The sequence below is a fragment of the Rana temporaria genome, chromosome 1 (genome assembly GCF_905171775.1).
Source record: "Rana temporaria chromosome 1, aRanTem1.1, whole genome shotgun sequence".
Taxonomy (NCBI): domain Eukaryota; kingdom Metazoa; phylum Chordata; class Amphibia; order Anura; family Ranidae; genus Rana; species Rana temporaria.
In genome coordinates this window covers 575,309,993-575,337,171 of record NC_053489.1, presented here as the reverse complement: position 1 = coordinate 575,337,171, position 27,179 = coordinate 575,309,993, and the positions used below count along the sequence as shown (strand labels likewise).

Genomic DNA, 27,179 nt, shown 5'->3' with positions numbered 1-27,179 from the left:
TAAGTGGTTAAAAATAGTCAATGTTTATTGAGAGTGACGTTCCACTTTATAGGATGACTGTACTGTGCGGCTGTGCCTTGAACTGAACTGCCTTTTCTTCTGGAAGTGTCCTTGTCAAGTCCTCTTTATTCTGCACCTGTTGATCCCTATGGGGAGCCATACTCGTGGTGGCCCAGCATTCTGTGAAGAATGACACTCCCCATAGGAATGCATTGGGCCTGCATGTGCAGGGTGAAGAGGATGAGCTGTTTCTGGCATCCAACTGAAATTACTACTTAGCCATGATTCTGACCATCTGGATTCAATATTTCTTTTTTGACCATGCTCTTTAAAAGGAGATATTGGTTTTCCATGCTGATGCTGCTTTTTCTAAGCACCTTCCCGATCAGAATGGGACTCAGAAAATCCTCAGAATGTTTCCAGTGTACACAGTACATTAGACTTCAAGTACAAATCAAATCTGTTGATATTCATTTTAATCAGATCTTTAGCAGTCGTTTTTTTGCTCCATGTTTTATGACCTACTGACTTCTTGTTCCTGTTTTAGGACACTCCATGCTTCAAGCTGTAAAACAGCAACAGCAGCTCTTCACTGACCTCCGAGAGCAGTTTGCCCGCCGACTAGCCAGCCACCTAAACAATGTATTTGTCCAACAGGTACTTCTATCATTTCATTACTATATTTTTATTATGTTATGTTTATTATAAAGCCTGAACAGATCATTTTTGTAGCAAAGTAAAATTTAAATATGTGAAAAACAAATGCATAGGACTGAAGACCCAAGCAACTGATAGGAACCCTTTAGGACAGGGGTGCCCAACCAGTGGCCGGGGGCCACATGTGGCCCGTGGAGCCCTCTAATGTGACCCGCGACCTCCTGTTTTGGGATGGAATAGAATACTGTTATTGAAGGTCAGTTTATTACTAAAATATATATGGGCATATGTGTTCTGCAGTGGTTACTGGGCTGCTTTCAAACTAATCCGCAGATGCAGAGCAGTGCACCTGTGGGTTACCAACACTGAGCCATAGACTTCTGTTATTACCTGCAAGTTTGGTGAGCTTTCTGAAAGTGCACCAAACCTGCAGAATATAATGGAAGTGCAGAAAAGCCAAAGGTACACTGCGTTGCACCCACGGTGCGGGTAAACCGCAGCGCATCAGTGTGAAAGCAGCCATTGGCCCCCTTTACACGGTCAGTCCCACCCAATTGGACCCTCAAATCGCCTCTAAGGAGTGGCAGATGTAAACCGTCTTGTGTCCTACCTCCAATTCAATCCGGCTGTGTCCGTGTCCGCTCTGCATATGCAGAGTGGACGTGGACCTGCCATCCGCCCACGCCACTGATTGTGGCCCGCGACCAGTTACCATGTTGCTTAAGTGGCCCTAGCTCTTCAAAAGGTTGGGCACCCCTGCTTTAGGAAGTCTAAGTAAGGGAAATGGAAATATCTTTGTTTTTATTACATGGGTTTTGCAAACACAAAGTTCACTCTCCAACTACAATCCAGGGATAACAGGTAAATATGAGAGAATATGCTGGTGGCCCTTTCCAAGGTCCTGAAATCAAGGCAATTTCGATAGTTGCAACAAGCCATTCTTGGCCTTGATTAAAGCGGAGGTCCACACAAAAATGAAATCTCCGCTTTTCGGAACCCCCCCCCCCCCCCTCCGGTGTCACATTTGGCACTTTTCAGGGGGGAGGGGGGGTGGTGCAGATACCTGTAAAATATAGTTATTTGTACCAACGTCTGGGCATAGAACCCCGCGGAGGTTACACCACTTCACCCCCAGGAAACACACAGATCCCAGAAGACAGCAGGGACCAGTGATGACGCGCAGCACAACACAAGCATGCACAGTAGGGAACCGGTCGGTGAAGCCGCAATGCTTCACTTCCTGATTCCCTCACCGAGGATGGCGACGGGGGCAGCCGAGAGCCGAGCGATTGATCGGCTTCCGACATCGCGGGCACCCTGGACAGGCAAGTGTCCATTTATTAAAAGTGAGCAGCTGCAGTATTTGTAGCTGCTAGCTTTTAATATTTATTTTTTTAGGCGGACCTCCGCTTTAAAGCAACCAGTCAATAGAGAAGGAGGGTTGGCATCGTTCATCTCTTTCTGAAGATGTTAGATCCCTGGCTGTTATCCTGCCCCATGGTCTTTAATACGTTTAAAACCAGAACAAGAGTCTGAAAAAAATGAGAATAACAGAAGTCCTTCTCAGCATACTTTTGTCAGGTAGGTCTATTAACGGTATTGAATAATTGGGTCAGTATTTTCAGAAGTAGTGTTAACAATGGCAGCCTCCCAAACTTCCCTTCGCACACGTTTCCTTTTAATGGGACATGTCAGCCACAACAAATACTGTACATCCTCTTTCTGATAAATAGGACATAATCCTTAGAAGTTGAGTTGAAGCGGAACTAAGGACAATATACTGCCTCCTTTCTAACTGTCCAGATCCCTTGTCAGTAAAGGCGTCTCCTCCCCATGTGCCGGTCTTTGGGCATCCCCATTTGTCTGCGTGGGATGATGTTACTGCTGTGTATGTGTAGGAGTTGGTCATCCCGCCACACAGGGACCTTGCCAGCAATGTAAGCTGAACTTGCATGCTGCAGAAGACTGAGAGCAGACAGGTAGGTAGGTGTATTTTATTGCAAAAGAGACACTATGGGGTAGATCTACTAAAACGGATGCACTGGTGCAGCTGTGCATGGTAGCCAATATGTTTCTAACTTCAACTTGTCCAATTAAGCTTTAGCAAAAAAAAAACTGGAAGCTGATTGGTTTCAATGCAGAGTTGCACCAGATTTTTACTTTAGTAAATAACCCCCTACATATCTGTTCTGTGATAATTGCCTGCAGTCTGTTGTAAAATGCATTTAGTTCTGCTGTAACAAAAAAAGCTCTAATGAGCCACATTTGGTAATGCAGCTTAACAGAGCACATCTCTGGACAGCTTAATGGTTTTCCAGTTTGAAGACTTCTGTAGAATATCTGCGAGTTGTTGCCTTTGCGTTGAGTGGAGCACATAGCATTATGTAGTTCTGTGGAGTATCTCCATTTATTTTTATATATTTTGCTAAAGGACTACCGCCATGCTCTTCACATTTTCTGAAACTCTGTTACTACTTTACAGTGTCAGAATGACATGTATACATAAATATTTAAAGTGCTTTCTGTTCTGTGCTGCGAAGCAAATATATATATATATATTTTATGCTATAAAAAAGATTACAGGATCTACTACTTTCAGCTTTGGTTTACATATGTCCGGGTTTTCTTGCACTTTTTCAAAAGAGTCCAGTGCGGTTTTTCTTCAACGGTTTAGGTGCAAATTTATGACACTTGAATTCGCTCCTGAACCGGACCTAAAATTGTACAGGGCTTTTTTTTTAAAACAGATTGCGGCTGTCCCAGATGCCGATAGGTTAGGCCGATTTAAAAAAAAATGTCCCCTTCATCTCATAAAACCTAACAGTTGGACCCCTTTCACACTGGGGTGTTTTTCAGGCGCTTTTGGGGTAAAAATAGCACCTGTAAAGTGCCTGCAAAACGGCTCCCCTGCAGTCTCAGTGTGAACGCCCGTGTGCTTCCACACTGAGGCGGTGCCCTGGCAGGACGTTAAAAAAAGTCCTGCAAGCAGCATCTTTGGATCGGTGTATACTGCTCCTTCATCACTCCTGCCCATTGAAATTAATGGGCACTGCTGCCTAAGCGCCACGCTAGCAGCCGAATAGCGCCTGCCCGCTCTAGTGTGAAAGCAGCGGAGTTCCGCCGGAAAAAAAAATATTAAAAGTCAGCAGCTACAAATACTGCAGCTGCTGACTTTTAATATATGGTCACTTACCTGTCCTGGGCGCCCGCGATGTCGCCACCCAAAGCCGATTTCTCCCTCGGCTCTCGGGTGCTGCCCCGGCCTTCTTCGGTAAGGGAATCAGGAAGCAGGAACAAAAACAGGTACAAAAACAGGTAATCAAAACTTTTGGACGAAGAAAAAAATAATAAAAGCAAGTTCTGTGTTTTAGTTCTATATATATATACATATATATATATATATATATATATATATATATATATATATATATATATATATATATAATGTGTATGTGTATGTATGTATGTATGTTTGGGGGTTCTAATTGATTTTCTAGCAGAAAATACAGGATTTTTAATTGTAAGCAACAAGTGTCAGAAAAGATTTAGTCTTTAAATGGTTAAACTGAGAACTTCTACAGAGTTCGGTTCATTGATAAGTAGCAACATTGGCCCGGATTCACAAAGCACTTGCGCCGACATATCTCAAGATACGTCGCGTAAGTGCAAATGTGCGCCGTCGTATCTGTGCGCCGGACCCACAAACTAAGATACACCTAAAAACAGGCTTCATCCCGCCGACGTAACTTGCCTACGCCGGCGTAGCGTGGCCGCATATTTAGGCTGGACGCATGTGATTTTCTATTCATATACGACGATTCACGAAAGTACATGCGCCCGACGCAGGCTACACCATGTGCGCGTAAGTTGTACGTCCGGCGTAAAGTTAAGCCCCATAAAGGAGGTGTAACCCAGCAGCAGACATGCAAAGGTCTGCACCAGGGAACACAAGCCGGCGTATTTTACGGAGTTTACGTTGGACGTGTGTGTGGCTGGGCGTAGGTTACATTCACGCCGCAGGCAGTGATCCGGCGTATTTTACAGAGTTTACGTTGGACGTGTGTGTGGCTGGGCGTAGGTTACATTCACGCCGCAGGCAGTGATCCGGCGTATTTTACAGAGTTTACGTTGGACGTGTGTGTGGCTGGGCGTAGGTTACATTCACGCCGCAGGCAGTGATCCGGCGTATTTTAGGCAGTTGTTTCGACGTGGTTATGAGCATGCGTAGAGAGATGCGTCCTCGTCTCGGCGCATGCGCAGTTGGTGATACATATCTGTCTGGCGCTCGGCCCATTATTTGCATGAGATAACGCCTCATTTGCATGGGTCACTTCCACCTACGCCGACTTACGCCTTCGAAACCCAGCGCAGTTTTGGCAGCACTGGCTTTGTGAATTCCATGCTTGCCTCTCTGCGCTGCGTCGGCGTAGCGTATATTATTTGCACTACGGCGGCGTAATGTGCGCCTGCTGTCTGTGAATCCGGGCCATTGTATTCTTTTCTCACACTTGGCAGGCTGCCCAGAGACAAGTCGCTCCACAAACTTCAGGCAACTTGCAAGTTACTTCTGTATCACAGAATTCAGTGCAAGTCGCGCTGAAGTAAATCGGCTTTTTTTTTTTTTTTAAAACAATCGGCCAATGCCGATGAATTAAAAAGTGCCAAAAATCGGCCGGACGATATATCGGTCGACCTCTATTTGGTACGTTTGTCATGCGAATCAGGTTGCAGTTTAAAACGTATCCAATTTGTATATATGTGAACCGAGCCTAAAAGCCGATGTAAAAAGTGTGCGCTATCAAATTGCTGTCATTTAATATTGAGGATTTTACAAGAGGCTCTGTAAAAAGGTAAAGCAATGCACTTCTAATAAAAGAGGCATATGTTATTTTGCTGCATTTTCGGTCCTTTTTTTTAGCATGCATGTTATCCATCTCTAGCTTTATTATTTTAGTCCCTGGCTTCAGTATTTTTGACACGGTCACCATAGCGTCACTTACAAAAAAAAAAAAGGCCATCCCTATAAAAGAAGAGGACTATACTTACCTTTCTGGTGGCCTGGATCTTTCAGGTGTGTGCTCTTTCCAGCATATGCAACATTTCCTTCCGCAGACTTGTACGCCACAGCCTACAGGATATACCAACTAGCAGGAGGAACCATTGCGTGCAGTGGCGGTAGCAGGTATTTGACCCCTTTTTTGAGGTCGATTTACCTGCAGCGGCTTGAGGAGGTAGAGCAGGATTCAATATCAGTATTTGCATTACCAAGCTCCCAGTAGTGGAGAATCCCAAAGGTTCACATTGGGTTTATTAGGTTATAACTTCATCAATATTTTATTCTTCCTGCCTACTTTTTAGCATTTTTCTCTTTTCTTTCTATGTGAAACTTTTATATTTTATCTTCTACTAGTTTACTCAGATGTTCCCCCACTTATATAGCAGGTCCTACTATCTCTCTATGGCAGTGAGTACTCTGTGTGGAGATGAAGGCAATGTTTGTGTAATGTTTGTATGGTTGATATTCTGTTCTGCCCTCCCGTGGCAAATTTCCAGTGCTAACAATATGTGTGGAATAGCCTGCCATTTATTGTGTAATCAAATGTAAACGTCTAGATTTTTGTCTCTTTATAATAAAGTGGAACACTTTTGAAATTCATATGTTTTTGCCAGATTTTAAATTCTGTTCAGCCAGTCTTGCGATTGCACGTCTGTAGCCCACTGCATAGACATGGACATGATGATGGTGTGCTGATTTAATTATGCAGTGAGCAGGCTGGAGTGGAGATCTGACTTGGGAAGCTGAATTGCTGAACCCGAAATAAGAGTTGCCTGCCTGGCTGTCCATTATAACAGCTTTTTTGTAAAACTCAAGAATGCCTATATAGAATTACAAGTTCTTTAATAGTAAATATTTTATTTTTTAATCATTTATTTAGTGTGTGCCTGGAGTTGTTATTTTTAGATCTGGATAGTGGAGAGGGATTAAAACGCCTGTCAGGCTTTTATTGCTTGCTGTGCCACCTTTTGTGTCCTGTTTACCTTTATCACCAAGAGCTAAAGTGAAAGAAAATCACACATTTTAGGTTGTTCCCAGAACAGGCATAGAGGGGAAATTCTCCAAAGGGTACAGAAAGTGAATGGAAATGCAACACACACACACACACACACACACACACACACACACACACACACACACACACACACACATATATATATATATATATATATATATATATATATATATATATATATATATATATACCATGTTTCCCCAAAAATAAGCCCGGGTCTTATATAAAATTTTTTGACAAAAGACCCAGTAGGGCTTATTTTCGGGGTAGGGCTTGTCATGTGCTGTCTTCTCTCCCCATCTCCTGGAACGGAGTTAAAAGTGCCTGTAAAATCATAAAATGCACTGTATTAGAGCCCCCAATACAATGTAAAGTGTGCACTGTACCTTCCTACAGCGCCTTCCTTGGTCCTTCCGTGACCTGCCTGATCGGTCTTCCATGCTCTGAGCACTGCAGAGGGAGGGGGGCTCGATATCCCCCGCTGACAGCTGGCAGAAGGAGAGCAGCGGAGAATCAGCTGAGCGCCGATTGGTGCTTCCATGTACAGCCTGAATGGTCTTTAACTGCTCTGAGCACTACAGAGGGAGGGGGGCCGAGATACGCGCTGACAGAGGAGGAGGAGAGCAGCAGGGATCAGCTGAGTAGTGCCGCAACAAAGGTATTAACCAAAGAAACATACACAGTCTAGACCACACAACCCCAAACTAGGGCTTATTTTCAGGGGAGGGCTTATATTGCAGCCTTCTCTAAAAATGACAGTAGGGCTTACTTTCGGGGTAGGTCTTATTTTCGGGGAAACACGGTATATATATAAAAAATCCTGACAGGGGTATTTATTTACTTTTATTAAAAAAAAGTTTTGCCTTCAGTTCTACTTTAAAGAGGAGTTCCACCTAAAAATGGAACATCCGCTTAACCCACTCCTCGCCCCCTTACATGCCACATTTGGCATGTAATTTTTTTGGGGGGGGAGTGGGGGCTTCAGGAGAAGGGGACTTCCTGTCCCACTTCCTCCTTCCGCCGAGGGGCTGGAAAGGCGATTAGCTTAATCGCCTTTTCACAGCCCCTCCCTGTAGGCGAGCGCCTGTCCAATCGGACGGCGCCGCTCGCGCAGTGGGTGCCCGGCTGTGAAGCCGAAAGCTGTCACTGCCGGGTGCCCACACTAAGAATGAAGACGGACCCCCGGCCGGCGCGTCGCTGGAGCCGTGGAGCAGGTAAGTGTCAGTTTATTAAAAGCCAGCAGCTACACTTTTTGTAGCTGCTGACTTTTAATAAACTTAAAAAAAAGGTGGAAAACCCCTTTAAGGATTTGGGGGTTTTTCAAGGTGTTGGGTTCCTCATCTTATTGGATCTTCAAATTTCAATTGCGCCTTCTTTATAAAAACCCTGCAAGCTAGGAAAATATATGTGCAACTTAAAGTGAACCTTCCATGCAAATGGAAGGCCTGCCTCCTTGCCAGCCCCCACCACCCAATCAAATCTGCTGTGAATAAATCTTGAAATAGTAAAGCTCCATGCACAGTGAAGCTGATAAAAGCTATAAAAAAACGCCAGTAGCTTTGCAGGGAGCCTTTCAACTGTTTTTAGCGTTTTTGCAATAGCTTTAATCAGTGTTTTTGAGTGTAGCTTTTTTTTTTTTCTTCCATGGATAAAAAAAAACGCCAAAAAACACTGGCGCCAGCGTTTTTGAGCGTTTTTAAGAGTTTTTAGTGTTTTTTTTTTTCCGCCGAAAAACTGCACTTTGAATGCAAGTTTCGGGCGCTCAGAAAAAAGCCAATAAACTGTAAAGCTCATTAAGACTAAAAAACACCCAGGTGTGCATGGGCACATAGGCTAACATAGAGTTCAGTTTATGGGCTTTAAAAAAAAAAAAGCCAAAACGCAAAGTGCCGATTTAGCGCTGCCCATCGATTTATGTGGGCAGGGGAGCTGTAGGAGCGGTGTATACACTGTTCCTACAGCACCTCAAAACTGCTGCTTTCAGGACTATTTTGAGCATCCTCCCAGCACACCGACCCAGTGTGAAAGCACTCGGGATTTCACATTGGAGTGAAAAGAGAGGCCCTTTGCAGGCGCTATTTTTAGCACTATAGTGCCTGTAAAATGCCTCAGTGTGAAAGAGGTCTAAAAGATTTTACAAGAAACACGATAAGCTACCTACCTCTGTCCTGGGAGCTGCAGATGACGACACCGCCTCCAGGCCACTCGAAATTCTGCAGTAATGTACTCCTTCAATGGGGTGGAAAGCATTCTCGCAGAATTTTGAGTGCCTCGCTGCCTTAGGAGGCAGTAGTAAGGCACAGTGATGTCACCCGTGCCTCCCAAAAGTTAAGATCATGGTATTTTTTATCGTGTGTGTTGTGTTTTTTTTTTTATTTTTATTTTTTTATTATTTTGAATGTTAATTTTGTTTGAGGGGCTGGCAGGGAAGCAGACTTTATTTTCCTCATGGAAGGTTCTGCTTTACACATTTACACTCCATTAATAAATGATGTTATCTTTTGCATTGAAGCTAAACCTGGTTTAATACAAAGGGACCTACCTAAAGTTTTGCTAAAGAAAAATCTTTTTTATTTTTGGAAAACCTAAGGGAGGGTTATAACCCCATCAGTTTTTTTTTTTTTTTGCCATCTGTATTCCATCTCAGAGATTTCCTTTCGTTCCTGTCCCGAAGCCAAAACAAGAAGAGAGGAAATTCCTCCAAAGGGAGGGAAAGCCGTAGTGTCACCAGAATTAGTTTCTCTATTGGAAGATTTTCTCTTTATTCCTGTCCTATTACAACCCAAAATTTGTGATTTTCCTTTTTACTTTAACTTTTGATTATAACGGTAAACACGACCAATAGGGTAAATCTAGCATTGTAGTTACATTATCTGTATTAAGTTGGAAATTCACTTAATTGTAGTTGTACTGTATTTGTTTTTTGTTCCACTTTTTTATAAATGAGTCAAAAGTCAAATGAAAGTGCTTATTATCAGTTTGTGGTGGCTGCTACTAAAGTCTTTTTATATTATGAATGCTGAACTAACCTATGGAATGAAAATTAAAGCCGGGAAAGACAAATGCTTGTTTTGTATAAAAGCTGGAAATGTTTTTGCGGTGATGAGTATGGAATAACCGTAGTCTACTAATTACTTTTTCTTGGAAATGCCTGTATAGGACAATGTAGAAAATGATATTGTCTTTCATGATTTTTTTTAACAAGTGATGGCATGTATTGAAAGGCTGTAATAGATGAACCTTTGTTATGGCACAGTAAGTGATTCGGACCAATGCAATCTTTTATCTGTCAAGAGGCCTTATCCTTAATAGGCTGGCCACAACAGCATCAAGTTCGTATTAACTCACTTTATTTACATTTGATCAGAATTTGGGATCGTAGTTGGGAAAATTTTCTTTTAATGATCCACAACCCTTTGGAAATTGTCAACCATTTTCTAACCTAACCGCATCATGGGAATAGATACATTATTTATTTTTTTCAGCTGTAATATTATATTCAAGCATAGAAATGCCATGAACTGTTAAAGTGCAGTAGCGCCACCATAGATTGAAATCCTGCAGCGCCCGCAAGGTCCCCCTCCTCAAGGAGGCACATGTACAGGCCCTATTGAACATCTAAAATGATTCAGAGGAGGATTGGGAAAAAGTGCTGAGGTCAGATGAGACCAAAATTGAGCTCAAATCGCTGTGTTTGGAAGAAGAAAAATACTGACTATGACCCTAAGAACACCATCCCTACAGTCAATCACGGCGGTGGAAACATTATGTTTTGGGGCTGTTTCTCTGCTAAAGGCACATGCCGACTTTGCCGCATTGAGGGGCCAATGGACGTGGCCATGTATTTTAAAATCTTGGATGAGAACCTTCTTCTCTCAGCCAGATCACTGAAGATGGGTTGAGGATGGGTCTTCTGGTATGACAATGACCCAAAACATACCGCCAAGGCAAAAAAGTAGTGGCTCAAGAAGAAGCACATTAAGGTCATGGAATGGCCTAGCCAGTCTCCAGACCTTAATCCTATAGAAAGTATATGGAGAAGGCTGAAACTTTGAGTTGGTTTAAGGATTTAGAGAAGATCCGTAAAGAAGGGTGTGCCAAAATCCCTCCTGAGATGTGTGCAAACCTGGTAATCGACTACAAGGGTTTCTCCACAAAGTACTAAGTCATGTTTTGCTTGGAGATCAAATACTTTTTTTACTCACTGAACGGCAACTCAATTTATAACATTTGTATCCTGTGTTTTTTCTGGGTTTTTGGTTGATGTTCTGTCTCTATCATCTAAAATAAACCTATGTTAAAATTTTAGACCCTTCATTTCTTTGTAAGTGGGAAAACTTACAAAATCTGCAAGGGATTAAATAATTATTTTCCCCAGTGTATGTCCTATGAGGAGAGCCAGTGTTGTATTTTCAAAAACCTATCATTTTATGCTGATGGAGGTTCCTTATGCTCTTTTGTATGTAAGATCAAGTAAACTATTGTAGAAGAGATTAGAAAACGATGAACTTGGTGATGACCTTTTTAGAGGACCTTTTTATGGACTTTATCGCTCTTCTGTTGCAGTTAAACACCCCATAATTCATGGGACCGTTTTACATGGGACGACTTGTTTACAAAAATTCATGGCATCATTTTATATAAGATGACTTGTTTACAGCACCTTAGGCACGTATATATCTGATTAATACCATTTGAGTGAGCCATTCTAGAAAAATGCATAATTAATGGAACAAGCATAATGCCCATGACAGGTATTTCATAGTTAAGCCCAATTAGAGTAAAAGGCTTACTCCTGAATCTCTAACAAACACCTTACTAATTTATGAGAAGCTTTCCCGTGTGTACCAAGCAGTTTTACTCTGTGACAACTTGCAGGGTGTGCATGCTTCAGAAAGGCAAATGTATTCGTAATTGCAGTACATGGGGGCTTGTGAAATTTTTCTCCGTGAATTGGCCGGTGTTTGTCATAAAGGTGTTTTGTCCATGGCAAGAAGATTATAAGATTAAGGGTTTCCTCCAGACCCAGTCACTGGGCACCATGTTTTACCCAGCTGATGGTTTGAATCGGTTTACACTGGTGTTTTTCTCAACAATGCATGCCTTTGGTGCAACACCTGTACATAATTGGCACAGACACTCCCAGAGCGGGTTAAGGTAAGTATACAAAAGAGTTTAGTGTTGGGGTTTAGTTAAGGAGTTAGGTGTTTGAGGGTGGGGGGTGTATTTAAGGGCATATTTGTATGAGGAATGCTAAGTGTTGGGGTTGGATGACTGGTCAAGAGACAGGTGTGGGGTTTACTAATTGTTAATGGGTTCCTTTTGAGGGTTTGGTATTGCTCAGGAAGAGTTTTTGTTAGAGGTGGTTTTGTGCATAGTAAAGTAGGGGTCAACTTCAGTATAAACATTAATATCTCAGAAACATGATGGCAAGAAATAGAAGTACTTTGGCAGGTAAAACAGACCACATATATGTATTTAACCTCTATATTAAAACGGTTGTAAAGGCAGAAGGTTTTTTAGCTTGATGCATTTGGCGGGGGTGGGCCGGGTTGCGGCTCCTTGTCTGAATGGACATACAGAGCTGTGACTTGGCTCGGGTGCCCCGATAGAAAAAGCTGTTGGCTATGGGGGCACTCAACAGGAGGGAGGAGTCAGGAGTGTATCGAAGAGGGACCAGATTAGAGGAGGATCTGGGCTGCTCTGAGCAAAACCACTGTATAGATCAGGTAAATATAACTTTTTTTTTTAAAATAACAAACAAGCCTTTACAATCACTTTAAGTCGTTTCGCCTGGAGTTCATCTTTAAAGAAGGTGGAAGTGGGGTGCAGGTTTTGCTATAAAAATGTGTTTTTCTTTGTGATCTGTACATAGGGTCACGATCAGACTTCCACACTTTCAGTTGAAATTACCCTACCAAACCATCATCCTTTCCACCGAGATCTTCTACGATATGCCAAACTGATGGAGTGGCTGAAAAACACAGAATATGCCAGATATGAAGGACTTATGAAGGTTTGTATTTTTCTTTTTTTATGCATTTCCTTTCATATTGAGATCCTCTAGGTCGATTTATAATAAACATATATTTTGAGAATTTTAGCAAATGTCTTCATATGTTTTACCTGCTCCTGTTATGTTAAAATTTACAAATGAATTTCCGGTAAGTGGGAAGAGCTACCAGTTACAACCACATGGTCAGTCCATGTAATGAAAATCAGTCGTGAGCTAGTCACATGAACAAAAAAGTTGTATTTCCAGAGTCAATTTGTATAGAAAAGACATGTGTTGCCATGGTCATATGGAAGCAGCGTTTTAAAATTTTGGGCAGTTTAAAAAAATCAAATGGCTACAGATGAAGTCATGCATTTTTATTTTATTTTTTTAAATGCTAACAGAATTACGGAATGTCTCCATATAGCAGTTATATTTGCTTAATCAGTGTGTTTCCACAAAAAAAAAAAAATCTTTAGGCGATGTGAAGTTGCTTCGGTAAGCCTTCTTGGGTACTTCTGCTCTAAGAGGGAGAGAACACAAGTGGGTAATCCAAATGGCAAGTCACCCCCTGAGAGGTAAAGCTGACCATACACATAAATATACCCTGGGACAGGCCCCAGGGGAAAAAATAGGTTAATCCTTCTCCATATGACTTAAATCGGCTTACAATTGTAAAGCAAAAACACCTTAGAGGGATACTATTAAGTAGAATAATGAATTTCATTAATGAAAACATTTGTTAACTTTTAAATTACCAAAATCCCTCAAATGTTTCTTTTCCTGGTGCCTGTCCCAGGGTATATTTCTGTTATTGGTTTAAGTCATTGAGAGGGCAGCCGGCTGTTTATCAAATTTCCCCCATTGGGCAGATTGTTATTATATTATTAAAGCTGGCCATACACCAGTAGAATGATGTTTGCATTTAAATATGAAAAGTCATACTATTTTGCTTAGACCTGCTACTTGATTGGAATCTAAGGTGTATTATACAGTTTTCTTTTGTGTCTTTCATATGCGCATTGATATATGTACATCCCACCCCCCTCAACAAAAAACACATTCACTGTTAGAATTCAGTTTGTTTGAGAAAAAAAAAATCCACACAGCTTTTTCTTTTTGAACAAAATTCTACTAGTGTATGGTCAGCTTTAGTCCAAGAGTGGAGGTTCAGATTATTACAAATACCCTGTAAACCATGCAATAAACCAGGCTTCCATGAGGCCTTCAGAGAGATCCATGTGGCTTCAGCATAGGTCTTCAATGGAACAGATAGGGAGCTCATTTACAGACGCCCTGTTTTTAAAGGACCTCTTCCATACAAAGGACCTCATCCATACATCATTCAAACACACTCCCATATCTGCTGTTCGACCAATCGTTGCACTTCCATGATTCACATCATTGTTCCTGATTGTCCTGCTATACCTAGCGTCTGGGGGCGATATTGCCCATATAATCTCCAAGGCTAGTCTTTTGATCATTGTAATTATGTTGGCAATAGCACTTCCCTTTTGTCTGTGGAGGGGCTAATCAAAGAATTTCGTAGACATTGCAGAGTCGGGTCTAACAGATTACATTCCTGAGGGGGGCATCTTGTCCCCCCCAGGACACTGCAAGCCTCAGCTTATCTGACCGTTGGGACTAGAAACACAATATGTTCAAAACTCAGAAATTATATTCCTTGCAACACCCCGTAAATTAGTATGGGAATCATACCATATATTCCATTCAAACTCTAGGATTGAGACTTTGCATTTGACATAGACTCGTGAGTAACTAGATAAGGCATTCTGTAACTTTTACAGCTCATTTAAAATCAGGAAGTGTGATAATCGAGATGTGGTGAAGCATGTATCCATGCCAGATTTCATATTATCTAATCAATAATCTACTTCCCCTCTGCTTTTACCAGGGAATCTTTCTCAATACAAGCCATTATTGATTAACACAGTTTTATTGCTGGAAGCAAAATGTATCATTAAGCCTAATTAATGACTGGCCTTTCTTAAAGGGCGCTTGTTGACATATGACCATGCCTATTTTTATATCAAATGTAAAGCAGATGAGCAATAATTCTCTGAATTCTGAGCACTCATTAAAATATAATTGTATACAGAGCCATTACCTTTTAGTTTTTCTTCAGAAATTCTGTTGATTTCCATAGTAATGTAACAGAAGAGAGCACATACACAAAGTAGAAACCACAGCAAGCAGTTCCAAAGTTCCAACCTCACTGGCTATTCACCAAAGAATATTCGACAGGGAGTGTCTGGTCATAATGATAGTCTGGTGATTGCTTTGAGTATAGGTGTGAACCGGCTCTAACATGGACAGACTTTTTTTTTTTTTTTTTTTTCTAGCAACACAAAGAAGATCCAGTTTATTTTCTCTAAGCCTGGCTATAGACAGAGCAAATTTCTTTGCTGCAATCATTTGAGTCCCCCATATCCACAGACGGTGTTGACACGGGATTCCCTCCCGCCGAGCCATTGTGTTTTTCCAGCAGAGTGATTATTGCTAGTGGCTATAACAGCCGCTATTGATAATCTCATGTAAATTCCAGCAGGCTGGTTGTAACCAAGTTGATCAACTTGAGTGCATTCAACCTGCCCATACATGGTTCGAATCCTCTATGGCCAGCTTAACACTAGTGATCACTGTGAATGGCTATCACAGTAATCGTATGAACAATGCACAATTGACTGCATTCCAAATACACATTGAAAAAAGCCAGCTTCCATGATGCTACTTATATGTTAATGTCGGGTGCCGTCTTTTGACGGCACCCCAGTGTGCTGTGGCACCCCAGTTGAGCAAGGCTAGCTTTTTTTTTCTCACTTGTTCAAGCTGGGCCTTGATTTCAGTTGGATTCCTTAGTTTCTGTTTCCTGCTTGTCTAAACAAAGCAGACCAGTGATGGTTGCTGTAGCCTGTAGGTGCATGCCTTAGTTTAGGCAATGGCCTGGCCCTTTGAGGAAGTGACTTCCACAGCAAACAAGTCCCGGTGTCCTGTCGAGAAATGCCCGCTATCGAAAAATGCCCAGCCGGAACTGTGCCACGGATGCGCAGAACAGAGCCTCAGAAAAGCTGAGTTTATGCTCAGCTGTTTTCTCGCGTTGCCTAGGAGAAGGGCGGATATTTACATGAGGGGAAGGATATTTCAATGATGGGGGGGGGGGGGGGGCTGAATTTTTATCGATGGCCAAACAAATCTGCTAAAAATCTTTACCTAATATAGAAAAATCCGCCCTTTAATTGACTAGACACGCGTCGTAAGCATTCAAAATGAATATCGGATAAAGATTTATTTTGCAGATTTCTTTTGCCATTGATAAAAATTCCGTCCCCCAGCACTGCCCATCATTGAAAAATCTGCCTCCTTGTAAATATCCTCTCCTCTTCTACATTAACGTGCCTTGGCTACGCAAGACAATAGCTGATTGTAAATTCAGCTGTTCTACGGCTTCTTGCAGCTCATGCACAGTTCCACCCGGGCACTATTCGATAGCCGGGCACTTCTCGACAGAACACCGGAGCAAATTGGTTTTCTATACAAAATGATGACGTCCTTCAAAGCTGAAAGGAAATGTATTTCTCTATAATAATGATGATAAACTTGATGAATGTTTGTGTTCCTTTGTTTGCAGAACTACATTGATTACATTGTGCGGTTATATGACCGAGAGATCAGGGATTTCTTTGAGGTGGCTAAGAACAAGATGACCGGTGCCACCAAAGAAGGAAAAAAGTTTGGTAAGCTAGATGAGTAAACACACTTTATGGGAAGTGTTTGTAACAACATAACATACCGTATTTGCCGGCGTATAAGACGACTCGGCGTATAAGACGACCCCCCTAATTTTCCAGCCAAAATGTTGGTTTTGGGATATACTCGCCGTATAAGACTACCCCCTTCCTACTAGTCATGCCTCGCCTCACGGTGCCACCATTACATGCCAGACTGTGCCCCATTACATGCCAGACTGTGCCCCATTACATGCCAGACTGTGCCCTTACCTTATCCCAAGACATGCAGAATCGCGGCCGTACGATTTTTCAAAAGCCGCGCCTTCTACGTCTTCTGTTCCGTGATAGGCGGAAACACTCAGCTTCCCAGGAGGCACTGTGTTCAGTGTTCGCCTATCACGGAGGCCCTCTCGTCCGAGGACGAGAGGGCCTCCGTGATAGGCGGACACTAAACACAGGACGAGAGGGCCTCCGTGATAGGCGGACACTGAACACAGTGCCTCCTGGGAAGCTGAGTGTTTCCACCTATCACGGAACAGAAGACGTCGGAGGCGCGGCTTTTGAAAAATCGTACGGCCGCGATTCTGGGATAAGGTAAGGTTAGGTTACCGGCGTATAAGACGACCCCCGACTTTTAAGAAGATTTTAAGGGGTTAGAAAGTCGTCTTATACGCCGGAAAATACGTTACCTAAAATATAATTTTCTGTCTGCTGGAATTTATTTTGAAGGTACAGCAGCACTGACAAGAACATATACTATTGTCTGCTTGAGTAGAGAGAGACTCTTTGTAGCTCTGAAACCACTTGCCTTATTGGACAGAACTGTAAATCTAATTTCTATTATGTTTCTATAATCATTATTTAGGATCGTTTTTTCAGAAGCCTATTGTTTGAATGAAACATGTAGTATGTTGGAAACTCAGATCTTCACTGTAAAAATAGGTTATTTAAAAAAAAATCCCAAGTGTTTGATCTCTGGATGTGCGATGAATTCTTCATTCACAACTCTGGACCTCTTGTGATACCTGCCACATATGAACTAAAGCTGGCCATATACAAATAGATTTATTTTCTAGCAAAAATAAAAACACATTTACTTTGCACGTGGGCATGGTTTCTATTAAAGCGGAGTTCCACCTAAAAATGGAACTTCCGCTTAACCCACTCCTTTTGGCATGTAATTTTTTTGGGGGGGGGAGTGGGGGCTTCAGGAGAAGGGGACTTCCTGTCCCACTTCCTCCGAGGGGCTGGAAAGGCGATTAGCTTAATCGCCTTTTCACAGCCCCTCCCTGTAGGCAAGTGCCTGTAAAATCGGACGGCGCCACTCGCGCATGCGCAGTGCCGCTTGTGCATGCGCAGTGGGTGCCCGGCCGTGAAGCCGAAAGCTGTCACTGCCGGGTGCCCACACTAGGAATGAAGACGCCGGCCTGCGAGGGGGGGGGCGAGGAGCGGAGCCCCGGCCGGCGCGTCGCTGGAGCCGTGGAGCAGGTAAGTGTCTGTTTATTAAAAGCCAGCAGCTACACTTTTTGTAGCTGCTGACTTTTAATAAACTTAAAAAATTGCTGGAAAACCCCTTTAAATTACAGGTGCCTAATAAACTAACACTGATGCACACACCTGTACTCCTACCTAGAACTGTGGAACATCTGCATTAATAGCTTCTACCTATGAAACCGTTGCATAGCTTGTTTCATGTGGAAAGATAGATTAGATAGAAGAAAAATGATAAATGTAGATCTCTTGGGCTAGCTGTCTAATTACTACATGTTGCAATGCTCTAGCATCTCTGCTATGTATGAACAAGACCTATTCAGATAAACCATATCTGAATACAATTCTCTCAAAGATTTGGTGCTTTCCAGCTATTATGTAGCCCTTGCAGAGCTTACCCGTGGGATATATTTGAATTGTGCTCTATCACTGGGTTTGTCATAATAGTGCTCTATGATGCTTGCACTTCATTGCTTGTGTGAGATGTCATGCTTGCTGACGGTTGGAGGTGTGTGGTTTTGTGGTGGCCTTGTTATTTGTTACATGGTATGAGCTGTCTTCACACTACACGTTTTTTTTTTTTTCCTTTTTAATGCAGATAATGTTGGTTCAACAAGAATAATCAATAAAAACGGTAAAGGAGAAGGCAAACACATTATTGTTTACTAAGTGTATGAAATATAACCCCTGATGTCCACCTCCTAAGTCAGAAAACCCTTGTCTTCTTGTGAAATAATCTTGTGTTGTTTCTTACCTAACTTCATATTTACCCACAAGAATCCACAGTGTTCTGGCAAAAAAACAGTCAATGGCGCGTCGTCTTTAAAAAAGGTGTGCTGGCATTGGCAAACAAATACATTTTATCTTTATTCAGCCATAGGTATGAAAATAATAATTAGGTTGCTATGGATAACACACTTTCCCATTATTGCTGAGGGTCATGTATGATAATTCTACTAGTAGTCCAAAGTATACAAGTCCGCTAAATGAACATTATGGCAAAAAAAGCGAATTAACCTTGAATGAATTTGCATTGGTCCTTTAAACAGGCATTTAGGTGTAGTTCACTTCCCTATCTTTGCCTTTTTCATGCCTGAAATGCACATAACCCCATCATCCCTTACATCATACATAAGACTGAAGTTCTAATACAGCTTATGACTGTGTGTGTGTGTGTTTTTACATGATTGTAATATGTCAGATTGTCCATGTAACTGTTTACAGCTTAAGATAACCGTAACTGCATAATATTGCCTTCTGCATGTCTTTCTTACTAGTGCCTAACTTACCTCTTGTGCACGGTCTTTGCTAAATGCCTGTTTTCTAATGCATCTTTGTCTTTGATGCTTGCAACTTAATTCATCCCAGCTACGCTGCCTCGAAAAGAGAGTGCCTTGAAACAGGAGACTGAAAGTGAGTATGAGCTGGTCACCTTCAACCAGCATCCTTCCTTGATGCATTCTTGGTCTGAGGATAATATATAATAATTCTTGTGGGCTCTGATTGGACAGACTGCTATAGCCATTAGTTGGCCATGGGTAAACAGAGTTTTCTGCATAAATTGTTCATAACCCACTCAGTGTTGTGAGTGGGTTAGGAACAATTTAAGGCAAAGTAAAAGTAAAATTTCAAAGAAACAGACTAGTAGAATTGAGGGGTTCCCTTCGTCAAACAGTTCCTGGATTTATCATAACTGGGTACCATGAAAGCCAGACTGCTAAAATTTGGTATTGTAGCATTGCCATAAAATGGGTTGATTCTTTATAGCAGTGGTCATCATCCCTGTCCTCAGGGCCCACCAACAGGCCAGATTTTATGTATTACCTTAGGGGAGATTTCTGGCGTTGCTGTGTACCAGTTGTACTGTTTGTCAAAGCGCTGTTTACAACTCATTTTGTAAGTATAACCATTGTTTTAATATATGTAATAAAACCCTTTTATACGGTATTACACTAGGTCAGTGCGCCCTCCTTTCTTTTCTCTTTTTTACCTTGGGGAGATGCAGACTAGAATACTGCAATTACTGAGAAGCAAATGATATCACCTGTGATGTATTTCAGTTATCTTGCCAACCTGGCCTGTTAGTGGGCCCTGAGGACAGGGTTGATGCCTAAGGATGAGCTACGGCATGTTTGCACACCCTACGTGCAGAGCCCGCCAGGAAGTCGGCACTGCCATGCGCTAATCACATTTTCCCAATGCATGGCTGCAGAGATCGGGAAATGTCTCACTGCCTGTGATTAGCGCAGCGCTGACTTCCTGGCGGGCTCTGCACGTGGGGTGTGCGAACACGCCGGAGCTCATCCTTATTGATGACCACTGCTCTATAGGACATAATGCATTTTACCTTCAAACACTACAAGCAGTTTCCCAGGAGTCCTGCTGCTGTTAACCGTGGAGTTGTGGTAGGTAAATGTAGATCTTCCATATTACAGAAAGAACGAGAAGAAAGTAGTGTTTTCCTAATTTTAACAAAGAAAATTTGTTTGGGGTTCTTCGGGAGCTCCTAAACTATACTGTCCTTAGGTTGGTGTTCTGGTTTGGAAAAATGTGTGATGCTTCCAAGACCTAATGGTATTGATTTACTAAAACTGGAGAGTGCAAAATCTGGTGCAGTTGTGCATGGTAGCCAATCGGCTTTTAACTTTTAGCTTCTTCGAATAAGCTTTGACAATTAAAAAAACTGGAAACTGATTGGTTTCTGCACGCTGCACCATATTTTATTTACTCGGTTTTAGTAAATCAACCCCAGTGGGTAGGATATTTTACCTATAGGCTTCCTTTTAGAGAATCACTTTAATTTTAAGCACAAATATTCAGGGGACCATCAAATTTGTGAACCTGAAAATTCACAAATTCAGGGGTCTCACCAAATTTGTGAGCCTGAATATGCACATATGTTTGGTTTGCCTGAATGCAGATCTGCCTGGTGTGCAGAGAATCGCTCATATACTGAGTCAGTTTGCTCATCCCAATCTGCCATGTCGTGCCCCCAGAGGTTTATCTAAGAATTTTTTTTCCATCGAATAGAGATGGTTAACTGAGCTGATTCTATGCATTCATTGGGAGAACTGAGAAATGTTGTATAAATATTGGAGCCCATCATGGGTAAAGTATCTGTCCAATTAAAGCCAGCACTGTTTGTTTTTTTTAGTATTTTGAGATTTAGGAGTGTGTTTTAATTGCATGGTGTTAACTTATGAATTCTCTTCAACCACAATGCATGGCCACTACTTCAAAACTCACTGTGCTAGAAGGAATCCTCAAAATAAAAAATAAATAAAAAAGTTTGTACTTTTATCTTTCCTTAATTTGAGAGATAACCCTACCTACCTAGAGAACAAGCCTATTGCTTCCACCGCTCCTTGGTGTTTTCTGTACTGTGGGAATGCAATGGAGGGTCATTTATCTGTTTCAGCACAAACCAAAGCTTTTAATGTAGCAGGATGGTTACTGCAGGCTTACCTTCCAGGTGAAGAAGGTTTCTTTCCTGTAGATTTTCAAGCAATAAGGGCAGGATAGAATTCTATGGTGGCTGGTACTTCTAAGAAACTTGTCTGAGCTGTACTGCCCAAGCCATGCACATTATGATCAGATAATTATTTAGGGTTGAAGATTCTAGCTGGACAATATACCTCACAGTAAGGTAGTATAACACTCCTTATAGCTCTATAGCATCTTGGACCTCGTTCGCACCTAAACGATTTGAAGCGCATTTGCCAAAGTGCTTCAAAGCTCAACATGAAAATTCCCATTCTATCTATCAGTTAAAGGCTGTTGCTCGAAGCTCAAAAAAACTACATGAGCTTCTTTAGTGGCCCTAAACAATCTCATGTAATTTTTTTTGAGCTTCGAGCAACAGCCTTTAACTGATAGATAGAATGGGAATTTTCATAGCACATTTTGGCTCCTATAGACTTAAGTAGATGCGCCTGAAAATGCACATAATGCATTCTTCGCACAATTTTTTTTTGACTCGCCCTCCTCCTAGTAACAATCTTTCTATTGGCTAGGTAAAACCGAGTGCTACTATAAAGCACTTCACTTCTAGCATATTGTCCCTTCTGCTGGGAGCATGGCTGGAGGAGAGTGTGGTCTATTTCTGAATGCGGTGGAAAGAAACAAAATTCTAATTTAGGTCTAAGGCAGTGGTCTCCAAACTGTGGCCCATTGCTTGCCTTTATATGGCCCCTGGGGGAACTATTCCTCCCACTGACACCAACAGTGGTGCATAAATCCTGCCATTGATGGGACACTGTTCCTCCCACCGATACCAATGATGAAGCACTATTCCTCCCACTAATATCAATGATGGGGCACTATTCCTCCCACTAATGGCAACAGTGGGGCTCTATTCCTCCAAATAATACCAATTCTATTTCGTCAACTGACACCAATGATGGGGCGCTACTACTCATACTGACACCCATGATGGGGCACTGTTTATCTTACTGATACCAATAATAGGGAACCTTCCCTCCATGGATACCAATGTTGGGGAACTTTTCCTCCCACTGATACCATTGATGGGGGAGCTTTTTCTCCCACTGATGCCAATGATGGGCTACTATTCCTCTCACTGATACCGATGATGGGCTACTATTCCTCTCACTGATACCGATGATGGGGCACTATTCCTTCCATGGATACCAATGATGGGGAACTATTCCTCCTACTTATACCAATGAAAGGGCACCATTCCTTTCACTGATAGCGATTATGGCGCACTATTCCCCCTACTGATATCAATGATGGGGAGCTATTTCTCTCAATAATACCAATGATGGGGAACTATTCTTTCAACTAATACCAATGATGGGGAACTATTCTTTCAAATAATACCAATGACTGGGCATCATTCCTTCTGCTATTGACTACAGGCGTTATATAAAATTGTTTTACTTCCACTGATGCTGGGATATTTTCTACTCTCAATAGCCACAATCCGGCCCCCAGAAAGTCTGAAGAATAGGAAACTGGCCCTTTGTTTAGAAAGTTTGGAGACCCCTGATCTAGTGTCTAACTAAACCCATAATACTACTCACCGTTTTTTTTTTACAAGCCTGCAGTAGGTGAGGGGATACCTGCCCAGTGACTATATTAATGATACAAGTATAGGCGGGTAAGCCGGATCATCTCTCAGGTTAAGGATGACATCATAAACGTTTTGTTGAACTGGAATTATTGGTAAATCTAATTAGAAATTATTTTGTAAAGGACAACATTAAGAATAAAAATATTTTTTTGGGGGGTAATTTTTAGGTTGCATTTTTTATTTTTTATTCTTTTAGCTTTTTTGTAGTTGTAAAAATTACTTATTTTAAAAATGAACATTACTTTCTGCATCCAGCTTCTTCCCAGCAGCAACATAATGAAAGGGGGGTACACTGATGTAATGGGTGGCTCTTGCCATCTAATGTAAGGGGAGGGGATGCGCTGGACATCTAATCTTACAGATACAACCGGCCCTTTTTAGGGCAGTCATAATGCTGATGCGGCCCAGCATAAATTTGAGTTTGACACCCCCTGCTCTATAGGTAAGTTAGGATTTGACAGGTTCTTCCTGAGTTGATCTCTAATAATAATTGTGGCAATAATATTAGAATAATAGTAAAGTCTTTCCAGGGCAGGTTTACAAAAAAAAAAAAATCTCACTTACTGAACTTCCAGTGCTTTAATTACATTTAGGGAATCCAGGACAGTGGAGGTTAGTTGGTCAGTATAGCCAACATTTATAGATGATCATGATTTCTAGAGCCAAATTATACAATGTGTATTTCTGGAATCTAGGTCTTCATGGGAGCTCTGGAAAACTGACTGGCTCCACATCAAGTCTGAATAAGCTGTCGGTCCAGAGCTCAGGAAGCCGCAGGTCTCAATCATCCTCATTGCTGGATATGGGCAACATGTCTGCCTCTGATTTGGATGTCGCTGATCGCACCAAGTTTGACAAGGTATTCAGGTTATTCTCTCAGGCTGTTTGCAGTGCTATTTTGTCTTGGCAGGTTTTATAAAAGAGTGACTAAAACATACACACTACTACCCTATGCTGCTACTTAATAAAATGAAAATTGTAAACGTGAAATATTAAAATTAATAATCCACAGTAGCGCACCAATATTCAAATCAGATCTCACAGAAAGAAACAGTGAGTGAAAAAACTAAGTCCATAAAAATTGAAGAATAAAAGTCCAAAATTGTGAAAAAGTGGTGCATTACTCTGAAAAAATATACCGCATATCCACCACCACAGTGTTTTATGCAGGTTCCACTCGCTTAAAACTAAAACTCACCAAATGGGATTGCCATTCATTCTCATGACTGGCAAATGGCGCTTATGCTGATATACAAAACATCAGAAGACTCCAGTCACCATCCAGGTGTCAAGATGTCCACATGTAGAGGAAAATAAAGACAACGCCTCCAATAGTGTAAAAACCTTAAAGGAGTTATAAAGGCAGAAGGTTTTTTATCTTGATGCATTAAGATGAAAAAAACTGTGTAGCAGCACCCCCCCCTAATGACCTATCTTAGCCCCTTCTCTCTCCAGCGATGTCCACGATCCCCTCAGCCATCCAGGACACTCCTTCTGATTGGCTGAGACAGAGCAGCGGCAACATTGGCTGCCACGGCTATTAATCAAATTCTGTCAGCCAGTCGGGGGAGCAGGGCTCTGTGTCTGAATGGATACACGGAGCTATGACTCGGCTTGGGTGCCCCCTGTAGCAAGCTACTGACAGAGGGGCACTCAAAGGAGGGAGGGGCTAGGAGCAGCGAAGAGGGACCAGAGAAGAGGAGCACAGTGACTGCTCTGTGCAAAACCAACTGAACAAAGGAGGTAAGTATAACATGTGTTTTTTTTTTTTTTTTTTTTTTTTTTTTTAATGAGCCTTTAACAATCACTTTAACCACTTCCAGACCGCCTCATGTACATATACGTCAGCAGAATGGCACGGACAGGCACATCAACGTACCTGTACGTGCTCTGCTTGACGTGGGTCGGGGGTCCAATCGGGACCCCCCCCCCCCAGTACTTGCGGCAGTCCGGTAAGCTTCAGGAGCGATCCGGGATGAGGGGGCGGCGGTTCGTTTTTGTCCGCCCCCTCCGGATCGCTCCCCAGCCAATCCGCTTCCTCCCCCGCCCTCCTCCGCCTGCATTGTAAACACAGGCAGAGGAGGAAGTGATGTCACCGCTCCTCCCGCCGGTATATTCGTCCGGCGGAGGAGCGGAGACATCACACAGTGAGTACACAAGCACTACACTGACACCAGTACACATAGGCATACAATCCCCCCCCCCCCCCGATCACCCCCCCAACCCCCCCCTGTCACACTGTCACTAAATAGCAGTGATCATTTACTGATCACTGCATTTAGTGTCAGTGTGACAGGCAGTTAGTGTTAGGTCCAGGGTAGCCCCCTACCCCCCCTCAATAAAGGTTTTAACCCCTTGATCACCCACTAGTTAACCCTTTCACCCCCCATTTATCATATTCCCGCAACTTGTGTCAAAATATAAAATATTCCATGGACTCGACATGCCTCTCAGCAAATAGTTTGGGGTGTCTACTTTCCAAAATGGGGTCATTTGGGGGGGGGTTTTGTGCTATTTTGGCATTTTATGGCCTTCGAAACTGTGATAGGTAGTGAGGAGTGAAATCAAAAATTTGCGCCCTTAGAAATGCTGAAGGCGGTGCTTGGTTTTCGGGGTCCCGTACGTGGCTAGGCTCCCAAAAAGTCCCACACATGTGGTATCCCCGTACTCAGAAGAAGCAGCAGAATGTATTTTGGGGTGCAATTCCACATATAACCATGGCATGTGTGAGCAATATATCATTTAGTGACAACTTTTTGTAAATTTTTTTTTTTTTGTCATTATTCAATCACTTGGGACAAAAAAAAAAATATTCAATGGACTCAACATGCCTCTCAGCAGTTTCCTTGGGGTGTCTTCTTTCCAAAATGGGGTCATTTGGGGGGGTTTTGTACTGCCCTGCCATTTTAGCACCTCAAGAAATGAGATAGGCAGTCATAAAATAAAAGCTGTGTAAATTCCAGAAAATGTACCCTAGTTTGTAGACGCTATAATTTTTGCGAAAACCAATAAATATATGCTTATTGCGATTTTTTTTTTTTACTAAAGACTTGGCTGAATACATTTTGGCTTAAATGTTTGACTAAAATTTTGTTTATTCGATATTTTTTACTTTTTGTTATAAGAAAATCCATATTTTTTCAAAATTTTCGATCTTTTTCCGTTTATATCGCAAAAAATAAAAATCGCAGAGGCAATCAAATACCATCAAAAGAAAGCTCTATTTGTGGGAAGAAAAAGACGCAAATTTCGTTTCGGTACAACATTGCATGACCGCGCAATTACCAGTTAAACCAGCGCAGTGCCAAATTGTAAAAACACCTTGGGTCTTTAGGCAGCGTTTTGGTCTGGGGCTTAAGTGGTTAAGGTACCCACTTTATTTAAAAGTAATGCACTTGCATCAACACTCAAAAGAACAAGCTCATAATTAAAATCAGTGTCAGGTGTCATAGTGCTGCGATCTCACCGTCCCCCGTGGATCAGAGCGGCCGCTCGCACTTCCTAATTCTACAGTAGAGATACACCACTTTTTCACAATTTTGGACTTTTATTCTTCAATTTGTATGGACTTTTTTTTTTTTACTCACTGTTTTTCTTTCTGTGAGCTTTGATTTGAATATTGATGCGCTACTGTGGATTATTAATTTTAATATGTCACCTTGTTTTTTTATGAAAAACCATCTTCACTTTCTTTTGTAAACTACTAGTCCCATTGCTCCCCATGTAATTGGGATTAACAAAGGCTTCCCCCATAAATACAATAACGAATTGAGTGTAGCCACAAGAGAGACGGGAAGTGTGTGCCATTTGCAAATTACCAGGTGAAAATAAAGGAAAAAACCTGAAAAACAAAAGAATGCAGTCACCGTATCCAAGGACGGGTTTAGATACACAGTCTAATGCCACGTACACACGAGTGTTATTCATGTCATGGAAAAAAAAAAATTTCTCGACATAATTCCTCTCAAGCCAGCCTTGCATACACACGATCGTGATAAAAAAAATGCTTGAGCAAAGCGCGGTGATGTACAACACTTACGACGGCACTATAAAGGGGAAGTTCCATTCTAATGGCGCCACCCTTTGGGCTGATTTATACAAATTTCCCTTCTCATAACTTG

At 42.0% G+C, this 27,179-nt stretch overlaps 1 protein-coding gene across 9 annotated transcripts in view; it reads left to right on the top strand.

The window, feature by feature from the left end:
* Positions 1-27,179, top strand: part of EXOC1 (exocyst complex component 1) — a 113,019-nt gene that overhangs the window by 43,083 nt on the left and 42,757 nt on the right. For 3 of the 9 annotated variants that reach the window (XM_040334713.1, XM_040334716.1, XM_040334748.1), the window contains 7 exons: positions 548-657; positions 6,068-6,121; positions 12,604-12,744; positions 16,373-16,478; positions 18,562-18,597; positions 19,332-19,376; positions 23,754-23,917. In XM_040334713.1, coding sequence (XP_040190647.1) covers positions 548-657; positions 6,068-6,121; positions 12,604-12,744; positions 16,373-16,478; positions 18,562-18,597; positions 19,332-19,376; positions 23,754-23,917 — 656 coding nt within the window. The remainder of the gene's footprint in view (positions 1-547; positions 658-6,067; positions 6,122-12,603; positions 12,745-16,372; positions 16,479-18,561; positions 18,598-19,331; positions 19,377-23,753; positions 23,918-27,179) is intronic. The other 6 variants (XM_040334738.1, XM_040334722.1, XM_040334730.1 and 3 more) reach the window with 6 other exon arrangements.